The following is a 24540-nucleotide window of genomic DNA, read 5'->3' as shown; positions in this document are numbered from 1 at the left end:
GTGACCGAGCACTGGCGCAGCTTGCCGAGAGATGTTGTGGAGTGTCCTTCCTTGGAGGCAGTCAATAGCTGGACATAGTCCAGGGCAGCTGTCTCTCAGTGGCCCTGCTTGAGCAAGGGCGTTGGACTAGATGACTTTCAGAGGTCCTTTCCAACCTCAACCATTCTGTGATTCTGTGATTTGAAATTCCTAATGAATTCAATGGAAGCAAAGTTATACCAGTTCCTAAGTGCTTTAAAAAACAAGAAACCTTTGTGCACTAATCACTTGGGCATCGGCATTCTGATTTCTGTTCCCAGCATATCAAGGCTGTGCCTGTGCTAATGACGAAAATATAGCTAATCAGTAACCTGAAGAGCATGCAGAATGTATGACTTTAATAGCAAGCACCAGGCTGATGACCTGTGGTTCTCCATGTTCTTGGACTTTCACACTTGGACAGTGAGGTACACACTCACCCAGTCACACATGCTTGGCTAGGAAACATTTACCTGCCTCTGTACCGTACTGAGGATTCATTAGCAAGCACACAAATTTCACGGGAAATTTTTGCAAGGACTGAGATCTAGAGTCCACGCTTTCCCTTTTCTCTTCTGCAGCAAATACTTGGCTGAATAGACATGGGCTGGAGCAGCTACACTTCCATTGGTTTAGTGCTCATCCTAATTTTTCTGTCAGTTTTGAAAATGGGAGGTTTCTGGAACAACCACCGGAGAAAGAATTTTCCCCCAGGACCAAGAGCATTACCTATAATTGGAAATCTGCACTTGTTTGATTTGAAGAGACCCTACAGGACTTACCTACAGGTAGTCATTATTTTTTCTGTTGGTACCATAATTGCACATATCACCAAGCCCCATAGTCCAAGATGTCAGAGAGTTTTTACTATTGTACGTGTTGCATCCACAGATGATCCTTAGCGAAGGACAGGAGACGGTTATTTGAGCAGAAGACTTTGAATGTAGCAAGATTTGTTCTTTACTGTAATACTTGCTCCATTCAGCTTCACGCGTCTAGGTTTCAGCCTTAAACTCAAATTAATAACAAGTGCTCACTTTATTTTTGTGGTCATTTTGAGGAAAAGGTAACTGAATAAGGAGTGATTTTGACATGTGGTCTGACTCCCTCCACCTGCCAGTGATTGATGTGCCTGGGGTTGTGGCTTCCTGCCTTCACCAATTCAGCAGCCCTTCTCATGTCCCTTTCCTCCTTTCTTCCCCAAAAGCTGAGATAACTATATATCCTTTATATTCAGGGCCAACAGTTGCCAGAAAATGCAGCAAAGATCTAAGCAAAACAAAGTAATAAATCTTGCAAGGCTTTTTTCTAGTGCTTTCTTTCCTAGTTTATTGTAGGACTTTCCTGATTTTGAGCCAGAAGACTTCTATGAACCTGCTCCTTTCTTAGAGTTCTTTCTATGTAGACATTGAAATTACACGTCCTCCTTGCTGACAATTTTAAAAGGGGTATTTGCACCTACACATCAGTATGTATGTTACATCCACAAATCAAAAAAAAAAAAAGATCAGATGCAGTATCCAGAAAATCTCTATAGCTATACAAAGCAACCTAAGCTTGGCGGCAAAAGCAAGCTCCATCTCTTTTCAGGCCAGCAGAACCAACATGTCTCTGCTGTAATTCAGTGAATCTAATGGAGGAGGTTTGTTCTCTGACTTGAGCTTAGCTCAAGGTATGATATTGACACATACATAATGTATCAATGCAACTGGAGACCATATGCTCATCCCGAGCATCACCATTGCAAGCACTGGAAAATCTTTACTGGAGAACAGAAGCAATTATATTCTGCCACAGCTACAGCAGCCTGTATCACCATCGAAGGAGCTACTCCGAATTCAGACACGTGTCACTGCTGCTGTGTTATGTCATATAGTTGGCTGGACTTGCTTACCAGTTGCTGAACATTTTGCATACCAATGCTAAATAGCTGTCTTCTGTTCCTCTGGGCAAACACACTGGAAAATAAGTGCAGTCAGGAAAAAATCCTCCTATTGTCAAGAGAATCAGGAACGTTGAGTTACATGAAAATAAATCTGTGTGTACAAGTTAAAAAGGTACCAGCTTAGGCTAAACGTTGTGTCTCAGACAGATTCATGGTGGATGTAGTCATGTATAAAAAGTGAGAATTTACCTAATGCTAGACCTTGTGCAGAAAAAAACATGGGTTTTTTATACAATAATAGTAATAAAGGTTTGAACAGATTTATCCTGCAAACAGAAGCAGCACATTAAGAACGAGATCAGTGTGCACACATGAGTCAAAGTTTGAATTTACAGGGGTTCTAGAGGGAAGACAGAGCTGTCAGCACAATCCTTGACTGACGTGGGGTTTCGGCTGTTACCATTTCTGCTCTGTTTAACACAACATGACTCCACTCCTGACTGTGCCATTTAGTCATCAGCCATCATAATGGCTGGCACATTCACATTATTTAAATCAATTCTCTTTCACTGTGCTTAGGAAATCATTTAACATTTTAGTAACTTAGAGATCAGACAGGACAATAAGCATCACTGAAAGGGTGGTGAATTTCTTCAGCTGTAAAAGCTGTAAATCACTGTTATCTTCTTCTGACAGCTGTCAAAAATATATGGTCCGGTCTTCAGTGTTCAGATGGGGCAAAGGAAAATAGTAGTGATTTCTGGGTATGAGGCGGTGAAGGAAGCTCTCATAAACAAGGCAGATGCATTTGCAGAGAGACCCAAAATTCCAATCTTTGAAGATTTGACCAAAGGAAATGGTAAGTTGGTTTTATTTTTCCTTCCCATCCTGATTTATTCAAAAAAAGGGTTTTTTCGTACAGATGGAGCAGAAGCTGGCACATGGCTTTAGATCAAAGACCATATAAATGGCACTGGAAATTGAGAGCAATTTTGTTGACTTTAGTGTATTTATTCATGACATGTTAAGATGCTACCTAAATTTTAAAGACATTTGTGCCTAGTCAGGTTTCTCCTGCAATCATCAGATATATAAGATCTCAGTTCAGTTCCAATTCCAGAATATCAGCAGTTTAAACCTGAATTTCCAACACCCTCTTTCTTTCAGTGACAAGTGTCTCTCAGGATATATGTTCTTCTGAAGATTTGATCAAAAACCTTTTAAATAGTTTATCCTCCCTTTTTTGTGCAATAAACCTATTGTTGAGGCTTGAAAATATTTAAGGGAAAGTTGTTTCTTTCCTCAGCCAGGAGGTAATTTAGCTTGTTTTAAAAGTGACTACTACTAAATATCTACATTATATGTCTGCAGATTAGTTATTTAAAATTTTCTGCCACCTTGAAATGTTCTCTTTGTGTCAGGGATTGTTTTTGCTCATGGTGATAACTGGAAGGTGATGCGAAGATTTACTCTCACAACTTTACGAAACTTTGGAATGGGAAAAAAGGCCATTGAGGACCGCATTGTGGAGGAGTACGGGTACCTGGCAGATACCATTGAGTCACAAAAAGGTGGGTAGATGATTCATTCTTCAAACTTCTAAGGTTCTGAACAAGTGCCCAGAGGCTTGACAGTATTCCTCTCAAGTTCAGACCTTTTTAAGACATTTACTTCAGGCTGAATCAATTTGATGAATTGGGCTCCTCTGGCATTTTTGTGTCTTGGCGTGGTATTCTAGCATTGAATGATAACCAACAATAGCAATCGATCATAACAAATAAATAGTAATAATTAGTATTACATTTACATTTACAAATTACATCTCTTGCCACAATGTAATACATTCTTTTGTTCACTGTATAGGAAAACCCTTTGAAGCTAGTAAAATAATTAATGCGGCAGTTGCTAACATAATTGTGTCGATATTACTTGGAAACCGATTTGACTACAAAGACTCCAGATTTGTGAGACTTCTGAATTTGATCAATGAAAACATGAGGCTTGCTGGGAAGCCTTTGGTTACGGTAATGACAAAAAAATATTCTGTTGCTGTTCCACTGCATGCCATAGGAACATAGTAATGCTGGTAGTCAGTTGTTTCTATTAAGCAAAAAAATCCAAGACTCTGAGACATAACAGGTTTACAAACACTTCCTGGGGAAAAAAAAGAAGCTTGAGAGAGAGTCTGGGAATCTTGAAGCCAACAGTCAAACCCTCAGTCTCTCAAAAACATACTTAAGCTGTAGTCTGAAAAGTACTAAATCTGGACTGAAAAGGTCGGATCGTGTAGTGCATGAACAGCAAGACCAGTATTCCCCCAAAAACATGGTTCACATGCATAAAGTGACCAGGCAAACCAGTACACTCTCAGAAAACAGGGCAGGGAGAAGCTATAGAGTATATGGTCTGCCTGTATGAGGAGCCCTGAAATATCTCAATGAGTAATAAATACTCTCTGATACTTGCATGTAATAACAGACACCAGATTCACTTCTGTTCCTTTAGGCTTTGAGACAGAAGAAAAAAGTTAGCAGAAGAGCTGGCTAAAGCTACAAAATTTGCTGGCCAACATTTCCATCTCCGTGTGGCAACTTGCAGGTGTCTGACATTTGACATTGTACACTACACCTGCAAATGAGTAATTTGGAGCTGGGAGTTTTCCACGTATTCAGTGGTCCTTGGATTTTCTACCATGAATTCATCCAGTCACTTTTTCTTGTTCTAAAGAACAAAACATTAATGTTAAGTCTTTATCTTTGTATTTGCAAAATGGGCACAATATTATTAATGTGTTTCTAGAGTGTTTTCAGACCTCTGGCTGGTAAATTCTAACATCTTTCACTCTTGTAGATTTACAATATCTTCCCTTACCTTGGATTCCTCCTAAGAGCTAACAAGACTCTCCTTCGAAACAGAGATGAATTGCATGCTTATGTACAAAACACTTTCATAGAACATCTCAAAAACCTGGACAAAAATGATCAAAGAAGTTTTATTGATGCTTTCCTGGTTAAACAGCAGGAGGTAATTGAATCTGTTCTCATTTATTCCAACTTTTATGGTTATATGAAGGCATTTACCATTTCCTTTCAGTCCATATTTCTTTAGGGAATCTATATTTGACAGAACACATACAACAAACTGGTAGAGTTGAACTAATCTTTCACTGTGTTGCAGTTCCAACACCTTTTAATCAGCAAAATGTTACCCTTATTTAAGGGTTTGTTCAGACTGTATCAATACATTTACAGAGGCTGCATCTTTTTACCTGCACCCTCTGTTGTTCCACCCCTTGTGGCTCTTTCAAAACCAGAATGCATTACAGAACAAAAGTACTACTGGGGCTTTACTGCTGTCCTGGTTTGGGGTCTCTGATACACCTGGGTTACCTTCTTCACAGAGAAACCAGTAAAGGCAGAGCTCAGCAAAACAAAACCTGTCAACACTCTTCTCAAAGTACAAGCCCAAAGCTGTTCTTTGTCTTTCACATTTAAAATATAGTATTTGTTTCTTCATAAATGTTTAGCTATGTAAATTGCATTTCCACATGGAAAGCTTTAAGTTTTCATCCTTTTATCCACTTCTTTCAGGAGAAATCCACTACCAATCAGTATTTCCATAATGACAACTTGCTAAGCTTGGTGAGCAATTTGTTTACTGCTGGTATTGAAACAATTTCCACCACGCTAAACTGGAGCTTCCTGCTGATGCTAAAGTATCCTGAAGTTCAGAGTAAGTGGTTTTATGACATATGCCTTTACACTCAGTGCATTAGGAACTAAATGGAAACCTGGAGGCTCAACATGTCAGTTAATACACTAAGGTACGAAAAGCTAAGATTTCCAGCTAATTATTGTCCAGGAATCACTGTGCCCTGTGGTTCAGATCCAGTAAGGGGCACGCTAGTTAGCCTACCAGTAGATTATAAACAGAGTTTGTGTGGGCCAGGTCTTTTGGTCAGTAAAATCTCATCAATTAAAAAGAAGAGAGCTGTCCTGTGTTGGCCAATGAAATTGGTCCAGGCTTCCCTCAGAAACAGGCTGTTAATAAACCAAAGGCCTGTGCAGATGTTAAATGGACTGTACCAAGGCTTTCAGTAGCTGAGAAGATTCAGGGAATTGCTCTTTGTCTGACATCTCCATTCCAGTCTATGGTACAGGGTTGTTAGGAGTCAAGTCGGGTTTTTGAGACACCTCTTGGTCAGAGCAAGAAACTTTGGGCAGAAGAGAGGGCAGAAAAATACAAATCTTTAGGTTTCTAACTGTTAAAGAAATAATCAAACTCTGCAGTTCTGTCCACCTCCTATGACTCCTGAAAGGAAAAAGGTTTGGGGGGGAATTTATGGTTTTCACTCCAGGTCTTTTATAAATTAGATCAGTAAAGCACAATAAGTTTCAGGGATGCATGAGTCCTTTATCTTACTTATACTTGCTTCTTCCCTCAGGAAAGGTCCAAGAAGAGATAGAGCAAGTGATAGGGTCAAAACCGCCAAGGATCGAGCATCAAACTCAGATGCCATACACAGATGCGGTCATCCATGAAATTCAGAGGTTCGCTAATATCCTGCCATTGGATTTACCTCATGAGACTGCTGCAGACGTCACTCTCAAAGGCTATTTCATTCCCAAGGTAAGGTGGCTACGGGATTGTTTCTTTGCGCATTTCTCCTTTCTCAAACCTCGTTAATGTGATAAACATGAACTGCCTAATGAAGTCACATCACAGCAGTTAGAACAATCTTTTTCTCCAGGCTGAAAATCTTGAAGTCTTATTGCCATTACTGCCACCACAGTATTTTCCTACAAATTAATTCCCCTTTTGTATTTTGCAGGGAACCTACATCATCCCCTTACTGACCTCTGTCCTGCAAGACAAATCACAGTGGGAGAAACCAGACATGTTCTATCCTGAGCACTTTCTTGACATCAATGGAAAATTTGTGAAGAAAAATGCTTTCATGCCTTTTTCAGCAGGTGCCTTCTCTTTTCAATTTACTCCCCTTGCAAGTAGAAATCTTAGACAACAGCTACTTGTACCAGTGTTGGCTTTTGTTTGTTACTGGCCTTCACACTGTTGTTTTCATGGGATCATTTCGCAACCCATATTTCAGAGATGTCTCAGGGCATACCTCTGGTAAGAGTGCTCACAACTGTCCTGTGATTCCTCTAGCCTTTGGGTGTTATGGATTTCTCAGTATTCAACTACTATATATGAAAAATTGTAGCACCTCCTTAAATATGAGGGAGGTTTTCAGCAAATTCCATGATGGGTTAGATAACACATTTCTGCATTATAATCTGTAGCCCACAACTGCTCCACAGCCTGGGTTTCTTTGTCTCTGGCTCTCACCATACCCAGCTGCACACAAAGTATGCAGGAAAGGTGGCTTCTGCGTCTTCCCCGGGAAAAAACAAGTTTTGGTTTTGCACATCCCTTTTAAACAGTCACAGATAATATTAGCTGGGATCAAGACTTCATACACTGCGCCAATAAAGAGGAGTTGCCTTATATAAAACCATAAATTCTGTGTAAAATCAAAGGACAGAAAGGGGTTGTCTTTTGAGGCTTCCACAGAGCGTGACATTCACCTAAGCTTCTACACCTGCACCATTTCCCAAACCATGGGAGACTGGGACCCCTACGATGACTGCTACTTCTCCAACATTCCTCCTGCTTTGCAGGCTTTGTCATTGCTCCGTTAAGTTCCTATATGTCAGTTTCTGGCTAATTTGTCTATCATATTCACAACACTCTGCATTTTTTATAGACCCTATTTGTGTATTTTTAACTCTGCATGATATTTGAATGCGGCTTTTTCTTGTCATGCTCGCCACCCAACATATAGTAAATATTTACTTTTTATTCATAGAAGGATTTATGATAGTTCCAATCCACACACCTTCTTTTTCAGATGCAAGTGTAGGTGTCCTGGCTGAAAGCACATCCAGGGAGTGTCGGGTCTGGGCATTCCCTAGAGGGTTTATTTCATAGCACAGCCATGCAATAGCTCTTAATTTTCCATTTTCTGTTATACAGGGAAGGTAAAGGCAAGTCTTAGTTCAGGTTTTTATTAGTTCTGGCCTTGAATCATCATGCTCTGATTAAAGCAGTTTACAAGCTGCTGAATTTGACCAGGGCTGAGAAAAATTTATATATGCAGTGTTTTTGAAGAAAGGCTTATGTTAGGGTCTCTGTAGATATCTCCAGCACCTTCCTCCTGAGTCCCACTCTAGCCAGCCTTTGCGAGTCTCCACGGTCTTTCCTGACACATTTTAACATAACAAACTGCCTGTGACTAGATTAATAGAGCCAAAATCTAGACCAACCAGCCAAATTTGGTCTGGGATCCAAAAATTGAACCAAGTGGAGGAAAAATCTGAATATGAAGGCAAATACAAATTTTATTCAAAATTGGCATTAAGGAGTTCAGATTGCATTTCCATACATTTCTCCCAACATGCAAGCATTGAGACAAAGGAAAAGAAAAAAATCACCAGGTTCATTCATAGCTAGAATATGACATTTCAAGTGTTCTAGATTCCTGCTGATCTTCCTCAGAATAAATGCTGCTCAGAGGTTTTCATTTCTTCCAAATATTGAAGAAACAGCTCCCAATGACTCTCTTATGGCTGTTCTGCATTTCGTTCCAGGGCGGAGGATATGTGCCGGTGAGACTCTTGCCAAAATGGAGCTCTTCCTTTTCTTCACCAGCCTCCTGCAGAGGTTCACCTTCCACCCTCCCCCTGGAGTTTCCATCTCAGACCTGGACCTCAGCCCTGCTATTTCATTTAACATCACTCCCAAACCCTATAAAATGTGTGCTGTAACACGTCCCTAGAGCTATAATCAGCATCAATTAGTTTCAAAAATGTTTAAATTACTTTTTCTTGATACCTGCCTTCTTAATTCCTTGGCCAAAATAATTCACCTTGCATCTTAATGGAGGTTCCCAGTACTTCTAAAGCAAAGTGGTGTTCTTTTATTTTTGATCTGTTGGGGGAGGGCAGAGGTGGACCTGAAGTGTGGACTAATTGATGGCTCATGGATTAACCCATTAGATCACCTAATCTGGGCTAAATAATACAGACCCTCAGCTTCCACATTGTTACTCGGATTTTCACTTGCTAATGTGTGTTTGTTGGAAACATATCCCCCAGCAACACTCCCAAGTCCCGGTTTATCCAAAGAGACATATGGACCATGAAGCTGTGCCTAGTTTGCACTGTCCTGCTTAAAGATCAGCACTGCAGAGCTTATCACTCTCTGGTGGACATGGGTTGTTCAGAGCTTCAGGTTTTCAGAACAGAAGGGCTGCATGGTCTTGGCACACAGATGGGTTTGAAGCTGGGCCACATAGACCAATGTTCCCCAATACCTCATTGCAGCTTCTCCCCTTGGCTCTTCTCCCTAACAGTTTCCCTCTTCAGGAGCGTTCAGTCTCTTCCTCTGCCTGGGCAGTAATCAGTGCTGACTCTCTGTGGTATGCCTTAATGCTCGGCTTTTCTTAGGTTGGCTATTTTACTTGGCACTAGAAGGACAATGTTCCCCATCCTGCCATTTCTCCTGAGAGCAGGTGCTGAAGCAAGACACTTCTTCCTTCTTCTCAAAGGAGGCACTCCTCTAAACATTCCCTTTCATTCAATCTCATTCCCTTGGTTTGGGGTGTTTCATAGCAACACTTCTCCATATGCCTTTGTCTGCATAGGCAAACCAGATTCCAATTATTAGGCTGTAAACAATTAAATAATCGTGGGGAAATTCAATCCACTTTAGAATTGATACACAGAGCACAATTCAACTGCTTTAACCGCAAGCCTCTAGCACCATTTTAGATACCTTCAGATCTTTTACTTAGGCTTCAGCTGCCAGGCTGGGGGGACAGGTCCGGTGCCACATAAGCCCCATTGCATATTTCAGATAATGTAGATATTTCAAACATCTGTGAGTGTTCAAATGCAGACTGCTACATATAAAGTAATGATTAAAGACTCAAAAGTGAAATTAATATGAGAATCCAAAAATTGTGTGAGTGGTTTTTATGTTCAGGGACAAATTTGCCCTCCTCTTGAATTCTTCTGATGTAACACTTTCCTTTTAATTTTAAGGAATTTTTTTACAAAGAAGTAGTAAGCTTCTCATTTAGATATGTTTATTTTAGTTTCTAGATTCACAAAGGGGTTGGATGAAAAGAAAGTTTCAAACTTCCAGAGGCAAAGACTTAAAATTCGTGTCCTCCTACTTTCCAATCCAGGTAACAGAGCAGGTGCAGGTGAAAACCTTCCCAACATGGAGCTTTTTCTGTTCTTTACAAGGGTCCTGCAGAAGTTCATGTTCTTTCATTCCCCTGGAGCATCCATTTCAGGTCTGAACACAGTAAGATGCGCTAGACTTTTAGTAGGTTTTTTTTACGATCTGGTCTAAGACTTGATAGTCTTTTTTTTGCTAATACATAAATCCACACACTCCTGTGACCACGGAGGATGGTACAGGTGTAATGGTGACAGAAGCCTATTTTTTTTCACTTTTCGCAAAAATTTATAGATGTCTCTAAATCAGTCCTTCAGCCTGGCTATTTTAAATAATACAGTTTTGTCCACTTCCAGTAGAGGACAGACCATAACAGCAATGCCAAAGGATGGTTAAACCTTGCTAGATACAATATTAGAATTTTGCTGCATATCTTCATGGTGCTTATTGAGCTCTGTATCCTCATGTTGTTATCTTCTCTGAAGTGCCAACTGTGCTACTACATATCCTCATAATTTTGCATCTCAGAGGGAACAACTTTAAAAAAAATCAGAGCTGCGCTGGAAGTTGTAGTACTCCAGATCCTCACAGCCTCTCTTGTTATTCAACCGAGGGCTCCCATGAGAAAAGCTAAAGTAACTTGCAGGACATTTCCCTTGCAGCTTTATATGTGTCTGTCTTCTGAGCTGTTTGCACTTGGAGAAGGTGACTTATCAGTTGGAAAATATCTGTGAAAATTACAATTTATTTAGCCTTACCAGGAATAATAATAATAATAATAATAAAAATAATTAATTCTCTGCCCCTGAATTTTAAACATTAAAAACACTTATGAAACTATAGGGGTGTTCCACTGAAGACAAGGTTTGAAAAAGGCAATCACTGTAGAAAAGATACTAAAGTTGATGATGATGTTTCATTTGCTGAAGCTGTTCTTTCTGATATCATTAAAGTACTCAAAACAAATCAGATGTTTCCATTTCTTGCTCCTATTAACCTTGAAACAAACCACATTTATTTATAAGTAAAGATTATGAAGCCATAGAAAGAAAGTGATAATTAAAAGCATGATCACATTGCATGAAGAGGTGGGAGGTGATACAATCGCACTGTCTTTTCCTGAGTGTTTCTGTATGTACAAATCAGCTAATCTTACTTAAACATCTGCATACATATTGATTCACATGACCTAAACTAACCTACCATCTGAGGCTTTTCCACATATTTATCCTCAGAGATAGAATCAGATCAGAATGGATGTTCTGGGTTGACCTTGGCTGGATGCCAGGTGCCCACCAAGATGCTCTAGCACTCCCCTCCTCATTAGAAATGTGGAGGAGAAAATAAGATAAAAAAAGCACTTGTGGGTCAAGATAAAAACAGGTTATTGAAGCAATAGCAGAAGTTGCACTTGTTAAAGTGAAGGAAAACAAAAGATGTTATTCTGTACTTCCCATCAGCAGGTGATGTTCAGGCACTTCCTGGGAAGCAGGGCTGCTCTGCTTGTAGCACTTGCTCCAGAAGACAAACACAGCAAATAACAAATGCCCCCCCATTCCTCCTCCTTTCTCTTAGCTTTTATATCTGAACAGACATCATATGGTATGGAATATCCCTTTGGTCATTTTGGGTCAGCTGTCCTGGCTAAGTCCCCTCCCAAGATTTTGCCCACCCCCAGCCTGTTGGTGGTGGTGGTGGTGTGGGGGGAAGGTTGGCGAGACAGCCTTGGTGCTGTGGGAGCACTGCGCAGCAGCAGTCAAACCACTGGTGTGATATCCCCACCTTTCCAGCCCCCAATACAAGCACAGCACTGTGAGGGCTGCTATGGGGCTTGGCCAGACCCAGTACAATAGGGTTTTCAGTCTTTTCCCAGCTCTAACATTTCAGAACAAAGCCACTCAGTTTAAACACTGTTTTTTCACTTGGAACGTTGGAAACAAAATGATGAAAATAAATTATTTTTTCATGAGCACAGCAGGCCCCTAGTCTTGACTTCTTGCCAGTTTCCATCAGCCCTGGAGAGGCCAAACCTCCATTTCTAGGTCTCTACTAACTTAGAAGAAGGTGGACATCATCAGAAAAATGGCAATGTCAGATTGTTCATGAGTTATTGCACAGTTGCTTAAGTTTGTGAGATCACCAGGATGAACGCCGTTATGGAGGCTGGAACTTCTACAGGCAAGACCCACACATGGTAGGACAAGGCAGAACCCAGTTGTACTAGAAACAGGACATTCATTCACATCTGATGTTCACCAAAAAGGCCCACAGTTATACTTAGAAAAGTACTTAGTCTTGTTGGTCTGCCCAGTTTCCATGGACAGTTTGGGCACACTCCTGTCTGACAGACCAGCTGACTGACTGCTTCTCACTCTGAGAAGAAACAGCAACTTTCCCTCCACCACATGACACTGACAGCTGTAAAGGGGCAATTTAATCTTTTGTAAGTATTTCTCTCATTTCCCTGATATTTTCTGTTGACCTTCTTCCAATGATGAAAGGCCAACAATGCTACAAGCAAATCAAAAAGCCCTGGAAATTTATTTCACAAATACATCTGTGTCAGATACATCTGACACAGCTTACCATGTGCAAAGAAATAACTTCTGTGTACTTGTTATAGCAGATCACTTCTGAGGAAAACCTTAAGCCAAGTTGACCTGAGTCCAGAGGGTCATTAAGATTTTTCCTGAACATTCTGTAAATGGATAACCTCAATAAATAAAGCATGCACTCGTGGCAAACAGCTGGTGCTTTTGTAATGAACCTTCTGATTTGCTATTAAACATTGCATAAACACTGTCTGCAAATTTGAGCGGTCTGAAAGCTCCCACCTCCTGGCAATAGTAAGAGAAAGTTAAAATTGACTGAAAGTCGAAATAGCCCTAGGTTGATACTGCTTCAAGCCTCCGTGTCTGCTTTCTCCCTGTAGGTAGCATGGGAGTTGAGTGGTACCCTTGGTTCAGGCATCCTCAGGGTGCCACCCAGACATGTCAGGGCTCGTTGGCCGAGTGCTGGTGCGAAGAGCATCGTTGTTTACTGAATAATCACTACAGGGTGTGTAGGGGACTCTTCCCTCCCCATGCCTGATGAAGGTCACCTCTTTACTATGTGCATATTGCTTGTCCTGACTTTTCCATTGATTATGAAATATAAAAAGTTTCTGGAATAGACACTGAAGAGACCAAAGCCTTTACATGTCATTGGAAACCTGCTTATCACAGATCAGGAGCAGCCCTCCCAGATATTGCTTGTGTAAACCTTATTTTTCTTCCTACTGTCCCACCATGCAGTCAATGAGCATTTATGATGGTCCTTTCTATCTAAACTTCAACCCTGATGCAGAATGACATATAATAAACCAAACTCCACCTAGAAGTGCAATAGGAGGTAAACTCCAAATACTACATGATTCATTCTCTTTACTGTAGGTGCCCTTTTATCACACTACCATATAATCTTTGATTTATCTCAAAAATATTTTTGGCAATTAGCAGGGATCATCCCAGTTATGAAGAACTCTTATCATTTTAGGACTAATATACAAACCGTGACCAGAAAAGAAAAGTTATGGAAAGGCACAAAGATCATCTATGCCTCTGTGAAAATCCATTGCAAAGGCATCAGAATGTCTAGACTGTGGCCACAGCCTGCTCCAGTACTGAGTCCATAGACCCCGGTATGTTACTTTTTCTTTGATGAAGGAAAAGCCATCTTCTCTTCACATTCCATTAACTGGCAATACTTCTAGGAGTAAGCGAAGAAGATAAATCCACTTCCATGAGAACTTTAAGTTCTTCCCATCAACATCCTTCTGAAGGCAAGAAAATAGAAGCAGCAAAGCTCATGTTAGTGCTTCACTGAGTTCCCTGTGCTGATTATACTTTGAGGGTTTTCAATTAAAAAGTCAACAGTCTTGTCTGAACTGACCCTGCTTTTTGTTCCAGGACCTTTATTTGCCTGAGCAGCCTAAAATTCTGCCTTTCATATGGCAGGTTCCTATGTTGCATGACCACCTCAGGCTCTTTGCTGAGGTATCTCTGTTTATCAAACGGTTGTTTTCTGTCTTCAAACCAAATAATCACTGGATGTAATTACCTGGAAATTATTCTCCCTCTCAATAAATGCAGGACCTTCACAGCTTCTGCAAAAATGGTCTAATCGTGCTGAATGAGAAAGAATCTAGAGGTAGGCATCTGGCCCTATTGAAGGCAATGGCAGATTTTACCTGGATTTGAGAAATACTAAGGATTATAATCTTCATGTATTCAGTTATCCTAAAATACTAGGCTGCCTTAAACCCAGATTGGCCTTTGAATCAGGAGTGTATATACCTGTGCACCTGCTCACATACTACAAAAGCACTGCTGTTTCCTACAATTTTCACTTTTCTGTGGTCATGCAGAAATTCGCTGTTGTATGCCAATAGCTCCCTCCTGCCAGGAATTCCTGCCTCGCTCAAAAAATATATTCAGTTTTTAAAAATTGATGAAGTTGAAGCATAGCTTGGTTTTCCAAAAAACAAATCTGCCAGCCCTGTATGAGTGGCTCAGGTACACATACTTTCAAATGGCACCGCACAAACAAGTGACATTCTTATAGAAAGCTAAAATAATAATATTTGAACATCAGTGATGTTAAATGTCTCAATTCAACTTCTTGCCCTCCTTCTAGAAAATTTTGGAATTTTTAGTCCAGGACCTGCTGATAATTTAAAATCCTTTGTGCCCTAAAAGGACACGTGCCTCCTACTCTGCTCCAGGCATGTATTTAGCAATGGGAAGTGCTTGCCATTGTCATCCTGTCAGGGACACACTGGATTTAGCCCATGTCAAACATGACCTGGTCACAGACCTGCAGCTATCCAGTCCTTCCAAAGGTCTATGTCCATAAACTATTTACCTTCCTCACTCACCCAGGTTGTTGTTAGTTAACCCATTAGATAGCATTGCTAGTGACGCCAAAGGATGCAAGGAAGAAACCCTGCAAGCCAACCAGTTAGGTGTTGTGTCAAGCTTTGAAACTAGGTGAAGCCAGAGCTCACGTTATTTGAATTTCTAGCAGATTGACAGCTGCTGTTCAGAGGCTCCCTGGCAGCTGTTGGGCCAGCGGTATGCCGCCACTATGCTTCTAGTCCACATTGCCTGAATCAAAGGAGATCTGAGTGACAGTGCTGACATAAGTCAAGCCAGCAGCTTTGAGGACAGGCAAACCTTGGAGGAAGAAAAAGTATCTTGGGTATTAAACAATTTGCTTTTTTACTTGAATGTGTTTAGAATGCATTTTTTCCTCTCATGCTTTCTATAATGTACCTCCTGGGCATATGCTGTTTGCCTTAGACCTTCACAGTAATGGAGCTAATTACTTAGCTTTCACATAGGACTGAGGACACCCTGGCTAGCAGTATCAGAAAAAATCAGAAGAAAACAATAACAGCCCCACGGTTCCTCCCCAGTCCCTTCAGAGCCTTCCCATAGGCTTGGTTCTCTAAGGTGCTTTCTCTGATGCTCATGGCTCATTCTCTCAAGTAGAGAGAAGGACCTAACCTTGCTTCTCCAACACTAACGCCAGGGGTCCTCAAACTACGGCCCGCGGGCCGGACACGGCCCCCCAGGGTCCTCAATCCGCCAGGGGTTGGGGGGGGAAACCAAGCAGCTGCAGATGACTGCCTGTCACTGCATCCGCGCACCGTCCCCCTGTTTAAAAAGTTTGAGGACCCCTGGTCTAACCCCTCCAATCTTGTTTCCCTTCCCCGCACGGCGTGGCTCTCTCATTCCCTTTTGCTGTTTCCCAGACAAATCCAGGAACAAATCTGCACAGCTTTACAGGGTCCCCTCCCACCACCTGTACTCTTTGTTCTGCCTTTGTCTGCCCCCCACCTTTCTGCTCACCTTCCTTCGCCAGGTGGGACTGGCAAAACAGGTTCTCATTCTGGCTTTAGTAAATCTCCTTCTCAAAAAGAAATCGGACTTCTCTTATTCTGGACCTGACTCTGTGAGGTGCTGCAATCATTGCCCCTTTCAGTTCAGTAGAAAACCACAAGCCTAAGGCTAAATCTTAATAGTTCCCATTAAGCTTTTAATTCAGGTCTGTGAGGAACCTTACCAGCAGTGCTAGGTACAGGTTTTCACAGATATATCCACCAAATGCTAGACATACATAGTAAACTCACCAGAAAGCAGCATCCACAGGCATCCATCCCCTTCGCTGTCACATCCTGCTTCCAGTCACATCCATTCAAATCCCGGGTGTGAAACTGCAGTGCCAAATGAGAATGCCAACAAGTTCACAGGCTCAGGGGACCGCAGGCTAATTCAGGCTGGAAGGGACTGCAGGACATCAAAGCAGAGTCAGATCATGAAGTCAGAACAGACTGTGCGGGGTTTTATCCAATCTGATTTTTAATCCAGGTGGATCCAAATACAGATTTGTACATACGTGGGTGTAACAGAAAGTACAGTACCTCTCCGGGTCAAAGTTAAATTCCAGGATGGTATAATAAGCTTCCCACTGTTCTGCTTCCCAGCAGAGATCTGATTTTGGCAGACATCTCAGGCTGAGATGCAGAGTCTTTAGATGAGCTTGCATGGTGTGATGCTTATTGTTCTGTTTTGCCATGAGCAGAAGGCACTGGTGTGGTGTTGTAGAAGCAATCGCCACGACAGTGACAAGTTGCTCATACAGCAAATTATCTCTAGACAATCACCACTGCATTACCGCTTCACTTTTCTCTGGGGATATATTTGTAAATAGACATGCTGTAACACAGAAAGCTAAGAAATACTGACTAAATAACAAAGTCTAGTGATTCTTAAAATATAAAAGAGAGTCAGTGTACTGGACCAGGTGCCCTGTAAAACAAAAGTCCTCCCATTTTAAACAATCTTCTGCAAGGTGCTGAAAGAGGTGGTTCAGACTAGTAATTTATACAGTTCCAGGATCCAACAGAAATACTAAAAGTTATGAACATCCTCTGGAATCAACTGCCTCGATCAGCAGAAGTTGATGACCTCCAGCAAGAAAAAATTTCAGAGCTGCTCTTCCTATGCTGCGTGTTGGTGGTACCTCAAGACACATGCTGGTAGTTAAAAGCATGTGCAATTGGCAGGATTCAGCTACAAATTCAGGCACACAAATTTCGGTGTCCGACTGCAAGTGTCTGTATGTGCCCCAGTGACATAATTCAGTTGGCTAGCTCTTGAGTATTTTGAGCATCTTTGAGATGCTTTATGACAGCTGATGCTCAATGAGTAGCCCAGAAGAGTGTTGGTCTCCCACTGGGCCTCTGAATGTCAGAAAGGTATATCAAATATTCTAAGATGCCTAAAGTTGGACTAGACACCCATGCCTAGGCAAGTAAGTAGAGGTTTAATCTACACTGTCATTAGTCAGTGGTCATTATTCTTTGTCGTTATTCATTATTCTTCTGAATACAGACAGTGGAGCCTAGACAACAATTTGACTCAACCTGAATAGACTTAGGTTTGTTCAGCAGTGACTGAACCCTGCCTTTAGCGTCATTTCAGACACCATGCAGCACTGGAGATACCTGCACAGGGTTAACAAATGTGACATACAGAGATTTGTTGCCTTCTGATCAGGAAGGGCACTACTTGCCTTCAGCCAAGTGAATAGAGGCTCTGTTGTATTTTATATCATAGGCAACCTGTCTTTGATAGTTGTGCTGCTCAAGGAACAACCTTAGTTATGTCATTATCCCCCTAGCAGGTTCCTGTGCAAAAGTCTTATCAGCTTTGGCATATACATGACTTCCATCTGCCCTCCCATGGCCTTCAGTGATAGCATCCTCGGTTTTGCTCCCAATACATGTCTATATTTGGACACTCGACTGAGGGACAATATAGGTATCACAGCCTCTGCCAAATTTTAAGTGAGCTTTTAGGCTGGTGTGAAAATAGCGAGACTTACTTCCACTCCTGGAAGGAGCATTTGAAAAGCATTTGGAGTTATTTACTGATAGAATTGATAGAAATGACTTCTAGCAAGCTGTCCTGACTTGTGATAAAACACCTATGTGCTGAAGTTAGAATCTACAAGACTTTTTATCCAGCCTTTGGACGTTTAGCTCTACCACGAGTGGAAGATAGATAGATAGATTTGTCTTGAGCATACAGGAGACACACAGTAGATAGAACTTGTTTGTATCAGACTTAAAAGACTTCTTTATAAAGATTTCTTTATTTCAGATTGCTCCTTGCAAGTTTCTCTGCTTCTTAATTTCATGTACTAATTTTTTTAGGCCATGTTAGGGAAAGGAGAGAGTTGAGAACTTATACCAGGACAGAAAGATGGGGTTAGAGATGTCCAAGGATTCTGCTGTATATATCCCAGGAAATGGTTATACAGAAGGAATAATTCTTCAGTCAGAAGCAGTATGATTACAGTTGAATTACAACAAAACTATTAAACTTATAACCATTCCTAAGTCTTTTGGATTTGCCATGAGCCATTTTGCCTGAGCAGAGAAGTCATGAGTGTTAATCGCTTCAATTTTAGGCTTATGCAGGAAACTCTATGATTTCTGATCTCACCTAAATGATTAAATTCCATCAAAGTGCTCCCACAGTGCACAAAAGTTGATCTGAATGTAGAGGTTTGTGAGGTTTGGCTACAAGTAAGATTTGGCTGAAAAGGTGTATGAATCACTCTGAAAAATGGGCAGGGGAGAAATTGGGCATTCATGCTTTTCAACAATGTTATTGATGGTATATTTGTCTCCAGGACATTACCCTGTGCTGGAAAGCCACAGCTATGTAATTTCTTAGCTAAAGTGGTAGCCACAAGCCTGCTGTAGCCCTTCCTCCGATGCTCTGGAAGAGTATAACCATGAATCATGGTGGCAAACTGGTCCGTCAGGCTCCAGGAGAGGGGGTACCCATTGTCATCCAAGACACAGACACTGGGGAAGCAGCAAATGAGGTTAGCAAGGTACTTTTGGCACCTTGGGTTGTCTCCCCGTGACCAGGTTTTGCTGAGCAGACTGGCATGGGAGATGTCCAGGCAAGCCAACGTTAAGTTAGGGTCCATCCTAAGAGACAGTACACAAAGGGTGTTAGACAGAAAGCTGTGCCTCACATTCTCCGAGCAACTGCACTAGATTTAACGCTGCCTTCTCCAGTCAAATAGATTTCCAGGTCTATAACAGAAAGGGGAATCAAAGCGAGCTGATTTCATTAGGCTGGAAGTTTGGAAATAATTATAGAGGGCAGCACCACCCCATTTTAGAGTTTGAGTTTGAGCTCCTGAGTCCACACAACACGTTCCAGAGGCACCTTGTTCCTTACAGGAAGAGTGGAGAACATGTTAAGGAAGGCAAGGAGCCTCAGTGACATATTAGGTAGCACAGGGGAGTGGAAAGGTTTTGTTTTCCAGTCTCTCAGCCTCCAAGACTGATAGATTCCCTCTGGATTTTGAATCCACTGCTGAGAAATTTATTCCAGGCGTAATGGAGCCTCTTGTTTCCGTATCCTTCTGCTGTGATGTCAGACCAATGTCTTGCCAGCAGAGGGATGTTAGAAAACTTAGAAGGCTTCAAGCAGTTGTATAAAGCTCTCTTGTGAAAAACAAACTGTGGGAGTCCCAGATCCATCTATCAAATCTAAGGAGCCTTAACACAGGAAAAGTCAAAGGAGGTGGAAAGCAGACCTGTGGATCCCACGATTCATGATGAAAGGAGGGGATGGGGACTATTCTGGAACGTAAAAAGGCCAAGGTGATAGACTGACTAAGGAAAAATATTGGTAAGTATTTAAGGGAATGAGTCCTTCTTTACCAAGTAACTCCTTAGTCAGGTTTTTGACCCAGTCACAGAGAAAGCTCAGCAGTCTTCCTGACATTGTTGATGTAAATATACTTTCAGGAAATATATTGCTATAGTAATGACATCAACAAATGACACGGGGTGCTTAAACGTACTGAGGTCTGACATCTGGCAGCGTTTCCGGGTCTGAGTGGATAACCATCTGGAAAGAGGATATTTTCACATCTACCTGCTTAGATAAAGCCACAGTTTTGGATATTTCACATATTCCATCCTGGAGCCCTGTGTATACAAAGATAAATACGAAGACACTTTAAAAAGAAAGCATTTTGGGGGCAAATAAAGTTCAATAGTACACTTTAAATGGAACTAGCCAGATATTTGAAATCTCCAAAATTATTGGCTATGTTCCCTCCACACTCTGGCTTTACATACATGAAGGTCAGAAGGCACCACACTTTTCATCTAATCCAACCACCAGAACAATGAGGACACAGACCCTCTCCAAGTGACCTTCCCATTGAACTTCTACCCTCTGTTTGAGCCACAGTGAATTACCCAGTCCTAACATAAGGATTTCAGTCATGAAGGAATCACCTAATCCATAATCACGTTAAAAATGCACATGTTATTTCCCATTTAGGTCTTGTCTGGGTTCAGCTTTCAAAACTGGCTCTAACTAAGCCTCTAATTACCACATTAACTACTGCTCACCTCAGTCTGCATGTTGTCTACAGAATCCTATGGCCAGTAGCAAAATTAAACATCAACAAACATGCCTTCCTGACAAGGAAATAGCTTCATCTAATTAAAAACAGAACTTGAAATGGTAACAGTGAATATGATATAGACAAAATTCAAAAGCTAGAAAAGCCATATCCTAGATCTTGTGTTTTACTTGAGTAAAAAAAGCCTTTCTAAAGAGCAGAATGGCAGGATCTACACTCCGTGAAGGCTTTGTCTGTTTTGTTTCCTCTAAACCAAGTAAGGCTGGACTGTACCTTGTATCTGAAAAATTTGTCCCCAGTTGACTGCATTTGGGTTTTCCAGTAGCTCCTGGTAAGCCTGTAGCTCCTTGTAGAAAACTGCATAAGCATTGGTATAATGGTCAAGGTCATCCATCTCATTCTAAGGAGAAAAAATATGGAAGTATTAAAAATTCTCTCCCTTCCCACATACGTCTTTCACATTGGAGAAGGACAACCCCAGAGATCTAAAGAATGTTCCAAAGCTTCAGGTTGGCTTCTTTTAGGACATTTTCAGTAGCGACTCTCGAGCAAGACAGTAGAAGTATCTGTTGCTCCCCACAGTGTCATATTAGCAGAAAACAGCAATGGTAGTAAGGCCTCACGTACCCAAGACAGAGTAACCCAAACCTGGTGGCAATTTCTTGAAATTCTTGCCTAATTCATTGTTCAAAGCTCACTTCTACTGCTGGTTGCCCCAAAAACTACACTGTGTTACTTGGTTGCCAAGGTCAACATGTTTAGACCTCATCTCTTCTGGTAAACAAAATAGTACCAATGCTTGCTCTCTGTCCCAGAGCTGAAATAGCACAGGCTGGCCTCATCAATACTATTAAACTCTCTTAGTCTCCCAAGCAGGTTGGAAAGGTCCAAACTTCCAGCTGGGGGTTGTCCATGTCCTGTGCTGACTCCTGGATTGCTGATGTAGGAGAGCTGGTTTTCCCAAGGATTTAATTCTTTCTAAATTGAAAGACAAATTAATCCCAATGCCAAGGATTTAACAGTACCCCATAGAAGCCTACATCACCAAGGGCTTGTTTCCTAGCCTGGCATGGGGGAAGCACTCACAAATGCATGCGACTCAGAGATTGCTTCATCACAGTGGACAGAGGGGGTTAAGACATTGTTCACTCCCAGCTTCTCTTTAACACTGCCTGTTACAGACTAAAAGACTGCAGAAGGACCCTTCTTTCACCTTGTAGTCACATCTGCCCTATCACAACCACACTAAAAACTCTTTTTTTCTGTCTGTGCAAAGGCTAGAAAGACAAAAGAATCCTTGGAAACTTTGGTCAAGTGGCATGAGTGCAGGTAAAATGTGTCTCTGCATAAGCTGTGCAAGTTAATCTTCAGCTGTATACTTCAGAAATAAGTTTGGTTATGCTAAAATCAAGGCAGAATGTTTCAGGATAGAGCACTCCCTATAGTGGGCTTTGTGCTGGCACCCACTGGGATGTCCTATTACACTTTACACCTCCACCTGTTACACACTTCCCAGATAAAGCTAGCTCCATCCATAAAGCTCTCGGAAAGCTGAGAGGGAGGCCACAGTCGCATTGGATCTACCTCTCAGAAACACAGGCAAAAACATGTCAATCTACCTCCCTCTGCGGCCTGGTGATAACAGCTTTGAAATCTGGCCATGAGTCCACCACCACCTCCTTCCTGAAGGGGTTCCCTCGGTTGATGGTCATCACAGCTCCATAAACCTGCAGGATGGAGAGCCAAGAGGAGACAGACAGTTTGAGACCTGCTAACGTGGCACACATGCTATAAACCAGAGGCTGAACCAGTGACATAGAGCTGAAAGCACACATTTAGGTTGTCATACACACACACAAACACCCCACATCATAGGTTGATACCTACACATTCATCAGTACAGCATATCACCATGAAGATAAACCATTGTCTAACTAGGCCAGCCTTCATTACTTTGGAGAGGAGGTGGACCAGTTTGCTTCTTTCTTTACTTAAGTATGTGGGTTTGGGTTAGTAAGTGGGGCCAAACAGGTATCTCAGGTGTAGTCATCTATACAGCAGATACCAGTCTGTCCAGAAAAACCACAACCCTCTCCCCACAACTCTGGTTCCCCAACAAACGTCCCGATTCACTTATGGAAACTCCACAGAAAACAACATCTCAGCACTGTGTTACCTTGAGGGACTCAGGGAAACTCCACCTTAGCATTTTCTCCAGCATCTGCAGCTTCGTGGAACAGTTGAGCACCAGCATCTTTCTTGCTGGGAACACACACAAGGTAGAGTCACTCAGAAAAGCAATAATGTGGAGGGACTGAGTGGCATAATTGCTAATTTCATAAAATACAATAGCTCCCACAAATGCCCTGTTTCCATTTTCCTATGGAAAGCGTTTTGGGAATATTTTTTTTTCAATATCTGGATGTGCACAGAGCAGCAAGATGGAATGGTGTTCGGCAGACCAAGTTGGAGTCAGAAAATCCTGGGCTTAATCTGTTATTCTATACGAGGTTTCTTGTGCAACATCAGGCAGGTCACTTACAGATAGGTTCAAAAAGAGGGCTTTCTCACATATGCCCCACAAAATCGTGTTAGCTTTTGCTGGTAAAACCTGTGAAAATACATTCTACTGATTTCTTTTTTTTTGAAGCCTGGATGTACTATGTTAATTCAGCCTTTAACTTTTTAGGCTATGATTTGGGACAGCTCATCCCGCAGCATAACTTCTTCAGCAGAGGAGTTACTGCAAGAATGACAGCCACAAATCCTATTTGTGAAACAGCTGCCTTGCCTTGGTAATTTTTTTCTTTTCACTTTTGCTGTAAATCTAAACTAGCCCATCCAAAATAACAGTTACAGTCTGTCAAAAAAAAAAAAAAAGACAAGGAACCTACCCCCCTCAAAAAAACCTGAAGAAACCCCCAAACCCTAAACCAAAAAAAACCCCAAGAAGCAATGAAAATCTATCTTCACTTAAGAAGCCCAAGGAAAGAATTCAAACTCTAAGGTTTCTCAGAAGTACCACATCCTTCATCCTCTCTTTTATTTCCTAAATGCACATCAATTAATCTTAAAAGCATTTCCCTTTGCTGCAGTTCATTGTACATCTTAACGTACCTTTACAAATTATCGCAGCCATCAAGTACCCACCTTACTACTAACAAACATCTTGCAAGCAGCCACCTCAGGATCACAGATGGAGCAATACATCCTGTGGCAGGGGGCTGGGTGGTCATCCATCCTCAGCTCCCATGTTCACTTATTAGACCCTATATGGCTACTACAGAGGTACTGATCCACCAGACAGATCGCAGGTAAGACAACAACCAGGTGTTACTCGATCTGATTTTCCTATGCTTTTAAGGGAAATAAAAAGCACCGGCATACTACAAATGTTGAAGGGTCTTAGCAATGACAACTTACCTTGTCAGCACTATATATTAACCTCATAGTTGATTTTCTACTGAGTTAAGTCAAGGAGTCTTTCCAAGACAACTGCTATGTCTGATCTGTTACCCACAGAAAAAGGCTTTTATTCACTTATCCTTAATAAAATGTGCCAATCTGGCCGTTTTCCTATTTTGTTTAATTCTACAGAATGCATGGCGTATATTTTTTTCTAAAGGCTTTTGTATTTCATAACATGCACCTTACTTCTAGGTTGTTTTGGTTTGAAACATTTATTCCGGTTTCCAGGCGACAAGGCTTTAACAGAGAAACAACTGCCTATGCCACAGCACAGCAGTATACATGCAACTACACCTAAAGCAGCGTTGATATGTGTTTGAATATACAGCTATTTTCACTTAAGGACAGTTCTTATACCTCTATGCCTAGAGGAACGTTCAGACTGAAAACAAATATTGCACCGACAGACCACT

General features: G+C 41.5%; 2 protein-coding genes across 5 annotated transcripts; one reads left to right on the top strand and one right to left on the bottom strand.

The window, feature by feature from the left end:
• The first annotated feature begins 422 nt into the window (after window positions 1-422).
• LOC101923828 (cytochrome P450 2K6-like) lies at window positions 423-8794 on the top strand. The gene is made up of 9 exons (XM_055810138.1): window positions 423-806; window positions 2600-2762; window positions 3325-3474; window positions 3767-3927; window positions 4754-4927; window positions 5494-5635; window positions 6348-6532; window positions 6735-6876; window positions 8554-8794. The coding sequence occupies exons 1-9, from the start codon at window positions 621-623 to the stop codon at window positions 8739-8741; spliced, it is 1491 nt and encodes a 496-aa protein (XP_055666113.1). The 5' UTR covers window positions 423-620; the 3' UTR covers window positions 8742-8794.
• Window positions 8795-8911: 117 nt separating this feature from the next.
• On the bottom strand, window positions 8912-23486 carry GLYATL3 (glycine-N-acyltransferase like 3). Of its 4 annotated transcripts, XM_055810141.1 has the most exons (6): window positions 22836-23486; window positions 22279-22386; window positions 20933-21059; window positions 20087-20213; window positions 16310-19199; window positions 8912-13964 (listed from the first exon to the last, which is right to left on the bottom strand). In XM_055810141.1, exons 1-5 carry the CDS (start codon window positions 22911-22913, stop codon window positions 18593-18595), a joined length of 1047 nt encoding a protein of 348 aa, XP_055666116.1. In that variant the 5' UTR covers window positions 22914-23486; the 3' UTR covers window positions 8912-13964; window positions 16310-18592. The 4 variants fall into 4 exon arrangements, with proteins under 4 accessions (XP_055666116.1, XP_055666114.1, XP_027645013.2 ...); XM_055810139.1 differs by lacking the exon at window positions 22836-23486 and having other exon boundaries at window positions 22279-22509; XM_027789212.2 differs by lacking the exon at window positions 22836-23486 and having other exon boundaries at window positions 16323-19199; window positions 22279-22509.
• Between the last annotated feature and the right edge of the window lie 1054 nt (window positions 23487-24540).

Source organism: Falco peregrinus, chromosome 7 (assembly GCF_023634155.1).
Source record: "Falco peregrinus isolate bFalPer1 chromosome 7, bFalPer1.pri, whole genome shotgun sequence".
In the NCBI taxonomy this organism is placed as follows: domain Eukaryota; kingdom Metazoa; phylum Chordata; class Aves; order Falconiformes; family Falconidae; genus Falco; species Falco peregrinus.
The sequence above is the reverse complement of the archived record's forward strand: the minus strand, read 5'-3'. Positions and strand labels throughout refer to the sequence as shown.

Excerpts from the sequence above, each read along its gene's own strand:
- LOC101923828 (XM_055810138.1), top strand. The coding sequence starts at position 621 with ATGGGCTGGAGCAGCTACACTTCCATTGGTTTAGTGCTCATCCTAATT. Across the intron at positions 807-2,599 it reads CCTACAGGACTTACCTACAG|CTGTCAAAAATATATGGTCC; the intron begins GTAGTCATTATT and ends TTCTTCTGACAG. Across the intron at positions 3,928-4,753 it reads CTGGGAAGCCTTTGGTTACG|ATTTACAATATCTTCCCTTA; the intron begins GTAATGACAAAA and ends TCACTCTTGTAG.
- GLYATL3 (XM_055810140.1), bottom strand. The coding sequence starts at position 22,494 with ATGTGTGCTTTCAGCTCTATGTCACTGGTTCAGCCTCTGGTTTATAGC. Across the intron at positions 21,060-22,278 it reads TCACCAGGCCGCAGAGGGAG|AATGAGATGGATGACCTTGA; the intron begins GTAGATTGACAT and ends TTTTCTCCTTAG. Across the intron at positions 20,214-20,932 it reads ACAAATTTTTCAGATACAAG|GGCTCCAGGATGGAATATGT; the intron begins GTACAGTCCAGC and ends TTGTATACACAG.